Source organism: Malus sylvestris, chromosome 7 (genome assembly GCF_916048215.2).
Source record: "Malus sylvestris chromosome 7, drMalSylv7.2, whole genome shotgun sequence".
Classification (NCBI taxonomy): domain Eukaryota; kingdom Viridiplantae; phylum Streptophyta; class Magnoliopsida; order Rosales; family Rosaceae; genus Malus; species Malus sylvestris.
In genome coordinates this window covers 33,681,270-33,691,027 of record NC_062266.1, presented here as the reverse complement: position 1 = coordinate 33,691,027, position 9,758 = coordinate 33,681,270, and the positions used below count along the sequence as shown (strand labels likewise).

The 9,758-nt window shown below is 38.7% G+C and overlaps 2 protein-coding genes across 4 annotated transcripts; one reads left to right on the top strand and one right to left on the bottom strand.

Moving 5' to 3' along the window:
- The first annotated feature begins 4,965 nt into the window (after window positions 1–4,965).
- LOC126629336 (hevamine-A-like) lies at window positions 4,966–5,862 on the top strand. The gene has a single exon (XM_050299356.1). The coding sequence runs from the start codon at window positions 4,966–4,968 to the stop codon at window positions 5,860–5,862; it is 897 nt and encodes a 298-aa protein (XP_050155313.1).
- A 167-nt stretch (window positions 5,863–6,029) lies between these two features.
- LOC126629325 (G-type lectin S-receptor-like serine/threonine-protein kinase At5g24080) lies at window positions 6,030–9,758 on the bottom strand. 3 transcript variants are annotated; one of them, XM_050299341.1, is made up of 5 exons: window positions 9,383–9,758; window positions 7,483–8,828; window positions 7,218–7,398; window positions 6,589–7,042; window positions 6,030–6,479 (listed from the first exon to the last, which is right to left on the bottom strand). In XM_050299341.1, exons 1-5 carry the CDS (start codon window positions 9,640–9,642, stop codon window positions 6,138–6,140), a joined length of 2,583 nt encoding a protein of 860 aa, XP_050155298.1. In that variant the 5' UTR covers window positions 9,643–9,758; the 3' UTR covers window positions 6,030–6,137. The 3 variants fall into 3 exon arrangements, with proteins under 3 accessions (XP_050155298.1, XP_050155299.1, XP_050155301.1); XM_050299342.1 differs by having other exon boundaries at window positions 7,483–8,868; window positions 9,383–9,529; XM_050299344.1 differs by having other exon boundaries at window positions 7,483–8,877; window positions 9,383–9,523.

Below are 9,758 nucleotides of genomic sequence, written 5' to 3'. Positions count from 1 at the left end.
GAGCAATTGCAACTTCATTGCCTTGTAACTTCCCCCAATACGAGTCAAAGTCATGGTGGAATATTCGTAACGCGTTTTTCTTCTTGTTTAATCAAAGTCGTGCTTTTTTATGTTTGTATAAGTCAGTCATTGCTGATTTTTCCTGGAAAAAATTGATTGAATTGACTTGAGAGGGATATTTGGGCTCTGGTATGTTACTTTGTTTGGGCTGAGTGCCTGAAATGAAAGGACATTGTACAATTAACAGGATGAAGTTGAACGTTTTTTATTACAAAAAATGTGGCTGCAAAAAATCCTCTGTACAATTAACAAGATGAAGTTGAACGTTCTTGATTACAAAAGATGTGGTTGCAAAAAATCCTCTGTTTCCATAAGAAACAAAAGCAACATGCAGTTCACTCATCTCTGTTTCCTTTGGTAGAATTATCTTAACAGTATACAGAAACAAAGAAATTATGTTTTGCATTTTGCATATCACTGTCATAAAATGCATCAAGCAATCAACTAACAAATAAAAAAGAAAGACCAAAAAACGAATGCTTTCCATTCAACAGAAAAAAAGTCCGCATAAAGATAAATTGAAATGATAAACATACAAAATTTGACTTTTCACTTCACATAATTTGTTTGAAATCACTAATTATCATTAGAACAACTTCTTAATGAAAAAACATTACACTGAAATTAGGAGAGGAAAACCCCTGTGAGAAAAAAGAAAGGCAAAAATCAAAACTTGCCTCTGCCAAATAGGAAAACCCCTACAAACCACACAATCAGAAAAATTAAATACTTTTTTTCTAAAATTAGGAGAGGAAAATGGAATGATAATGGAAAATCTTACAAATAAGAAAAATAAAAGAAAAACTAACGAAAAGTTCAAAAAAAACTTCCCTTTTAATGAAAAATCATTTTTAAAAGTATAGTGAATAGTACCAGGGAAAGGTATAAATGTGATTTTTCGTTAAAAGTGAACAGTACTATGAGTGTTTTGTTAAAACTCCCAAAAATAAAAGCCAAAAATTATAGATCTAGAGAAAAAAATTACCCAAATTTCCATTCAGCACAAACATAAGGGCCAATGCGAAGGTGAGCATAGAGCCCTGCCTTCTTCTGCATGATCTTGAGAAACCTCACCAGATTATACCTCCCTTTAAAATTGTACTAAAACCCAGCATAAACCCAGAGGGTGAAATTAACCATAAAACCAAATATACAAAAGTATTCGTTTGCAGATCTAAATTCATACCCCTTTATACTGGCTCCAAGGTGGTTCATGTCCAAGACTCCATACATCTACAGCAAGGTTTGCACCACCTGAGTTCTGTATAACCTGGGCAAGCAACCGAAATCAAGACTTAAGTAAAAGTAAAACAAAAAAAACTCACCCTCACAAACTTATCCTGTGAAGCTCCATTTGATTGCTCTAACCTTCTTGTTTGACCAAGCCCGAAATTACAAGTAAGCTTCAAGTGAAATTGATACATTACTTTGTGCATCTCCACCGGTTAAAGATGGATGGAGGAAAAGTACTTCCAGAGAAGATGCCACATCTACCTATGAGACAGATAAGGCAAGTGAAAACGATATCACACTTCGGTACTTAGAATCTTCGTGATTACTCAGCGGCTTGGATCTTGCAAGTCCCCAACCGAGGAGTTTCCCTCACTCGGGAACTTAGGGGAGCAATGTTTGTACCATACTTGACCAATCCCGAAACTACCGAGCACCGGTCAATGTTATACCGTCAATGACTCAGAAGAGTTTCCCTCCAACCAGGAGGCCAATCACAGCGCGACACGTGTCGACACCAGAAGCCAATCATAGCGCGACATGTGTCAACATCAGAAGTCAATCACAACACGACACGTGTCAATATCATAACAAAGCTAGAAACTCTCTTCTATAAAAGGAGATCATTTTCCCACAATATTTCCTAATGTCATTTGTACTAAATCATTCACTAGTACTCACTAAAGGAGAGCTTGAACCTATGTACTTGTGTAAGCCCTTCACAATTAATGAGAACTCCTCTACTTCGTAGACGTAGCCAATCTGGGTGAACCACATACATCTTGTGTTTACTTCCCTGTCTCTATCCATTTTCATACTTATCAACACTAGTGACCGGACTAATCTAGCGAAGGTTACAAACTTGACACTTTCTGTTGTACCAAAGTCCTCATTGATTTTGTGCATCAACAATCTTCAACTCGTTTAAGCTTTTTTCTAGCTCTTCTAATTTCATAGTTAATCATGTACGAGGGATATTTAAAGTGCTTCTAAATTAAGCTCTAATATAATAACTCAGAAGTACTTTTGCATTACACGATTTTATATATAGCCCCTTCGACTGTGCTTTCGGAGCAATTGCAAGTTCATTGCCATGTAACTTCCTCAATATGAGTCAATGTCATGGAATAATCGTAAGGTGGTTTTCTTCTGGTTAGTTTAATCAAAGTCGTGGTTTTCTGCTGACATTTTCAAACCATGGCCATTTGACTTGAGAGGGATATTTGGGCTCTGGCATGTTTTTTTTTTTTTTTTTTTTTTTTTTTGGAAAACCTGGCATGTTACTTTGTTTGGGCTGAGTGCCAGTAGTCATGACCATGCCCAAGTGGATCGTCCTCTTTTCACGGATTATGTGTTTATATCTGATTTTGCGCTCGGCCCATTGGTTTCGAGCCGTCAGATTAAAAGAAGGTTATGATGATTTATAATAACTTTGGGGGTGTGATATCCACACACCCCTTTTTACTTATCCCACACATTTTTGGTTTTCGGCCGTCGGATCAGATGAATTAAAGAAGATCAACGGACATAAATTAACAAGGGGTGTGTGAGAAGTAAAAAAGGGTGTGTGGATAGCACACCCCTAACTTTTTTAGATATTATAATGGTTTTGATAGTATTATCTCATGGGTTATTGGCAATTATCTTAAAGTGATTGAGGATCGGGATTGACTTTTGGATGGAGTTTGAATTAATAGTATAATAGGACTAGATTCAGAATCTTGGTTTGAGTTGAAGAAGGTGAAGCATGATGATGAAGTTTCAGTCGAGAATAATTCCACGTATATTCAAAGAATATGTCAAAGAATTGGAATCTTGTTAGAATTTTACCACTCGACTGACTTAGGCATCAAGGATAAATACAGGGGATTTGCAACATAGAGAAGCCCCTTCAACTTCACAACTCAAAACGCTCTACGCAAAACCCTTCTCACAATATTGAGAAAAACACTAACTATCATAACTCACCCATCAACATATCTCGTCAACACATCTTCAGTTTGGACTAACAATACTAGAGCCGTAGAACCAACGATTAAGAAGCACTTTCAGTTTGGACTAACAACATTGCTTCTAGTCGATTAGTTATCTATCCAAGTCTTGGCCAATGAAGGGTTTTCAACTAATTCACCGAAAGAGGTCACTTCATTAGCTTACCAGCGAAGTTGAGTGTTATATGATTGGTTACTCTCAAGTGCATTTTGTAGTTCAGCATTTAGAGGGTTGAACCACGTTCACCGTAAAAAAACCTCATCTTCTTTTGAGTACATGTGTCCCTACAGTCTGATATCGATTCGGCTCATTTATATTCTAACGAATATAGTCGAGACAGCCGAGCTTGATACAGGAGATCCTAAACTTTACAGTGATTTAGGCAACCTTTGTCTTCAAGTTCTAGAACCCAAGGCCGATACATGTGCCTTTCTCGACCATAATGCATTAGCCACTACCACCACATCTATTATACTTATCCAACCGAGCTCAATTGCGAATTGGCATGCCTGCCTCACAAAAAAGACGTAGTTAGCGCACAACGTAGACTTTGTAATTTCTAAAGTCAACACTACTTTTATGTGTGTTGAGCATTATTGAATATATATACATACACACACACACACACACACACATGGAAATCAGTGAAGACCAATGTCATTATACGCATTGAAATCTAAAAGTTGATTGAGGGGTGTGATATCCACACACCCCATTTTACTTCTCACACACCTTTTTAATTTTCGGCCGTCGGATCGGATGAATTGAAGAAGATCAACCGACATAAATTATCAAGGAGTGTGTGAGAAGTAAAATGGGGTGTGTGGATAGCACACCCCTTGATTGATCTAAAATATGGTGTTATGAAATAAAAGGGTCCCTCAAGATCCAAAGGATAAAAAAGGTCACGGTCTATAATAACCTTAATGTGAGTGTGATCGATCAAGTAAATATATTTATCTTAATATTTTATAAGGCACATATTTTGCAGCGTTCGTCTCTCCCTGTCCACAGGACTTGTGTTTTGGAGTACATGCGGACAAGTGTGTACCAATCCACTCCTTGATTGGTTAAACAAAGATCATGCCTATCAACTTACCCAAATATAAAACCATATGATCATTGAATTAAGGGTTTATGGTTTATTTGTAGAATCGTATTCGACCTTCTCTACATTACAAATGAATGTCTCAATAATTTTCAACTTGTCTAATTTAGCTAAGATAATCTTTGAACAATGTTTTAAAAGATATACAGTTCGGATCGTCAAAATACATTACGTGTGGGCTCCAAAACAACATGTGTAAAAATTATGTAAAAAAAAGTGGTGCCATAGATTTTTCCCCATAAATATAATAGCATTCACAAGTAATTGCAAATAATTTTTGGAAGATAATTGTTGTCTCACCATTTTCCTTTGATTTGCAATATTGAAACTGACAAGTGCCTACAGACAATACATACCATATCAGCTCAAGCGTGCTTCAATCTAAAACTAGAAAATAATTAGCAATACTACAAAGAAAGGGCAAACGTAACTTCAATGCCACGCATCAATGAATATAACAAAATTGTCACCAGCAGCACATTACGGTCTCTTCTTCTATATAATGCAACACCTCTTTCATATTATTTCCCACCAAAACTTCCACAATCAAACCACACATAAACCTTTCTCAAGATATGGCTCCAAAGTCCACAATGTCCCTAGCATTGCTCTCTTTAGTTACACTAGTTCTGGCTTTGGGGGCTAATGCCGGTGGAATCGCTATATATTGGGGTCAAAATGGGAATGAAGGCACGTTAGCGGAAACTTGTGCTACAGGGAATTACCAATTTGTAAACGTAGCTTTTCTCACCACCTTCGGCAATGGCCGCACCCCCGCCATCAACCTAGCCGGTCACTGTGACCCAACGACCGATGAATGCACCAAGTTGAGCCCAGAGATCAGGTCATGCCAAGCCAAGGGGATTAAGGTCATACTTTCCATTGGAGGAGCTTCTGGGAGCTACTCTCTAACTTCAGCAGCTGATGCAAGGCAAGTTGCAACTTACTTGTGGAACAACTTCTTGGGAGGGCATTCATCATCAAGGCCATTGGGAGCTGCAGTATTGGATGGAATTGACTTTGATATTGAGGGAGGGACTGACCAATATTGGGATGACCTTGCTAGGTACCTATCTGGATATAGCAAGAGAGGCAAGAAAGTTTACTTGACTGCTGCCCCACAATGTCCCTTTCCTGATGCTTGGATTGGAAATGCACTTAAGACAGGCCTCTTTGACAATGTTTGGGTTCAGTTCTACAACAACCCTCCCTGTCAGTACACTTCCGGCGACGTGGCCAATCTAGAGGACGCTTGGAAGCAGTGGACTTCAGCCATCCCTGCACATAAGATTTTCTTGGGGTTGCCTGCTGCTCCTCAGGCTGCCGGTAGCGGTTTTATTCCTGCTTCTGATCTCAACTCACAAGTCCTTCCGGCTATTAAAAATTCGGCTAAGTATGGAGGTGTCATGCTTTGGTCCAAATATTATGATGATCTTGATGGATACAGCTCCTCCATCAAGAGTCATGTCTAAAATTTCAATATGTTTACTATTTGAAGAACAAAAGGGATATCCACCCTTATGTACGTTGACTACATAAATATGTATCTGCCAGTCTATATCGATTGAGTTTATGCAATGTCAATACTATTAATTTCCTAGGTTTTTATGAATGAATGATATGATCTTGAGTAAAAGAATGAATTAATGCAGTAATTGAATGTCAACTTTGATGAACTATAATTGAGCTTTTGTGGATCATACAAGACTGACCAAATATGGTCGGTTGTAACCCGATTTCTAGTTGACTATCTAGGGGACATTGTGGAGTAACTGCATGTAGCTTGAGATGAAGAAGGATGAGTATTGATGGTGAAGGAGCTGAAGTGATTGAATTCTCTCTTCATTGCCTTGTACACATGATCTAGGCCTTCCTCAATTAACTCCAAAACCGTTTGGGGCATCGGTGGCATGTTGATGCCGACTGATCCTTCCAACATTCTCACTACTTCCCCCATTGTTGGTCTCATGAATATCTCATCTTGGATGCACCAAAAGGCAACTTTCAAGGCTCTAATGAGTTCTTCTTCTTCAACCGCTCCTTCCAGTCTCCTGTCTGCAACTTTCATGGGATTTCCACTTGTCATCTCCTACAATCATGATTGAAATTCATTACGTAAAACCAAAGTTTCCGCAAGATTTTAAGGTTGACAAAAAATTTAAACAAGAAAAAAAATTATAAGAAATTTTCTATTATACCTTAAAAGCCCATCCAGGATAGAAAAAGTCATCTGCATCAAATGACATGTCAAGGTTTCTTCGACCACCAACGATCTCTAGAAGAAGCATACCGTAACTATAAACATCAGCCTTGACAGTTATAGGCCGGTTACTCACCCACTCCGGAGCCAAATAGCCTCTTGTTCCTCTGACCATGGTAACAACCTGTGAGTGCTCTCTGCCCATCAACTTAGCTAGTCCAAAGTCGGAAACTTTAGGACAGAAATTTTCATCCAGCAGAATGTTTTCTGGTTTGATGTCACAATGTATAATTCGATCTCGGCATTGCTCATGAAAATATGCAATTCCTTGTGCAGTACCCACGGCTATATCAAAGCGTGATTGCCAATCTAGCAACTTGTCTCGGGAATGATTTGAGCGAAATATCCATTTGTCCAGTGACCCATTTTTCATGAACTCATAAACTAAAAGCCTGCCAGCACAAGAAAATATGTTCAGTTTTTAGATCAATCAAATGTAGCATCTTAAGAATGTTTACTAGAATTCAGAAGACCATGAGTCATTGGCTACAAACGTTTTAAGAAGCTATGCATACACAAGTGTTAATTTGGTGAGAAGCCTTTAGGTTTCTCAAAGTTATTGCTTACCGTTGTGAGCTCTCGGAGCAGTACCCGCATAGACGAACCAAGTTCATGTGATGCATGGAACCAATGGTGTTCACTTCAGTTATAAACTCCTTCTCCCCATGTGGCAAAACCCTCTCAAGTTTTTTTACGGCAACCAAAGTGCCATCAGCAAGGCTTCCCTTGTAAACACTCCCAAATCCCCCTGCAAAGTAGCATATAATTACTAAACAGAACCAACACAATAAGAAAATAGCAAATTACTATTATATATATACTCCATTCTTACCAGTTCCAAGAAGCTGTGAGAAATTCCACGTACGAATTTGTAATTCGCGGTAACTAAGATTCAACGGAGCACCAGACAAGATTACTGAGCTTTCCAGTGTTCTCTTCAAGGATCTCCTCCTATGGACATTGTAATATAGCAAAAGACATAGGAGGGCAACAAGGAAGGTCATGCTAAGAACAATAGGAATAACCAAAACTTTTGTTTGCTGATTACCCGACCCCTTGGAAGACTCCCCGGATCCTTTTGCGTTGCCCTCTAAGCCATTAGACCGAACCTTCACAAACAGAGTTGAAGCAGGATCCTCATAGCCACCAAAATCCATGCTTCTCAAAACCCAACAGTATGGATTTTCGTCATCAAGGCCGTAAACTGAAGCAACACATTCACAATCAGCTAGACAAATCTCTCCACATTTTGTTACATTCTCAACATCGCTGTAGTTTGCTATGACTGAAAATTCTGGAAAATAGTAATTGGTTTGCTGCACCGTTGAAATTCTAAACTGGGATGGCTGATAATTACTCCGCGAATCACATTTTCCTGTAAGTGATGAATTTTCTGAACAAAGACTTCCCCCATTTTCCTTATAAGTCCCCGGTAGACATGTGCAAGAAGCATTAGTCTTACTCCTATCCAAATTACATATCCCTTTACCACAAATTCCAGCAATGTCACATGGTGTTGAAACTGCAGCCCACTCTGGCACCCATTGCCTTGACCCATTAATATCATTATCCCAACGATACAAGCGTAAATTCCCATTACTCTCGATTATCAATCTACGAAGAACCAATGATCTGGTTGATGCGGCTGATAGTCCCCCATCATCGCCATCATTCTTGTACACATATACAGCTCCATCTGATGACTCCCCATACACAATTCCAAAGCTCCCTGCTTCATCTAAAACCGCTACAACATCCCCGGTTACATTTGATATGTCTGGTCCGTTCCAATAAGAATAGTTGTAATATGATTCAGGGGAGGAATTGTATAAAGTTTCTGGCATGTTGTAAGTCAAGGCAAGGCTTAAAGAAGTGCGTTGTTGAAGCATTTTTAGTGCATAGTATCCACCACGTGGGGAGGACTTAGAAGTTGTTAGCTCTAAAGAGACTGAAAGAGGTTGGTTTGGGAGGAGAGTGTCAGATGGGTGTGAGAAACTCTGCCACACAGGGCGGTTGACATCGTCATAGATAATGAAATTTCCAGATTCTTGCAACGTTGCGCCTTCAACACCAGCGCCGGAGGTGTTTGAGGTCCACGTGGTAGCGTCTCCATCCATGAGGACAAGGTTTCCGGTTGTGTCAAGCTCCAGGATCGCATTGTTGGAGACGGCTGAGTTTCTATATATTTAGATGATTGAGAGAAAATGAAATTTGTAACCTGCAAAAGCTATTGTAAAGACTAGATGGGGAATTGGTTTGTGATCTTTTTGTTTTCTAATTAGTCAAAGTCTATTAATCATTCACTCTATATGCAACATTCTATATGCAAAATATTAGGCAAAATGATTGATCAAAATCAAAGATTAACAACATAACGATCACATACCAAAAATTGATCATTTTAACAACTGAAATTTATAAATTGTTCATTTCAACCAATTTTTCAAGATACTTTTTGTTCTTGAACTAGTTAAAGCATGCAACACAGAAAAGTACACTATCCTTGTAAGTCAAACATAACATTTTCCTTCATTTTAATTAAGACTTTTTCATTGACACAAGTTAAAAAATTATTAATCAAGTTTCAATGAAAATAAAAAGAAAACATATCAAGAAAAAGAGCAAATATATTTGTCATCGTAATATTGATGGACCTAGACCTACTGGTTAAATTTCATTTTGTCAATTTTCTTTTTCAAGGGATTAAAACGAGGAGGTTTTGGATGATTTACCTGTTAGCAGACCATACTATGGTTCGATCTCCGGGAAGCTCCGCAAACCAAATTGCCAGTTGAAATCTGTCGTCTTCGTCCGACGTTGGAGTGAACCCTAAAGCAAATGTGCCATTATCTGAGACCAACGTTTGGTTCTCTCTAGCCAACAGCCTCGAGCCCAAACCAATCCGGCTAGCCGAGCAGGCATCAAACCCAGCTACAACCAAGAAGAACAGTGCCACCAAATAAGTAGAAAAATAGGTGGAGGACATTGCCATTGGAAGCTGAATTGGCCAGTGTATTATTTGTTGAAGAGCCGATTAAGCTAGAACAAGAAGAAAAAAAGGTGGTTGCGTCTTATTTATTTGTTAAACTGAGAGGAAGAGGAAGACTT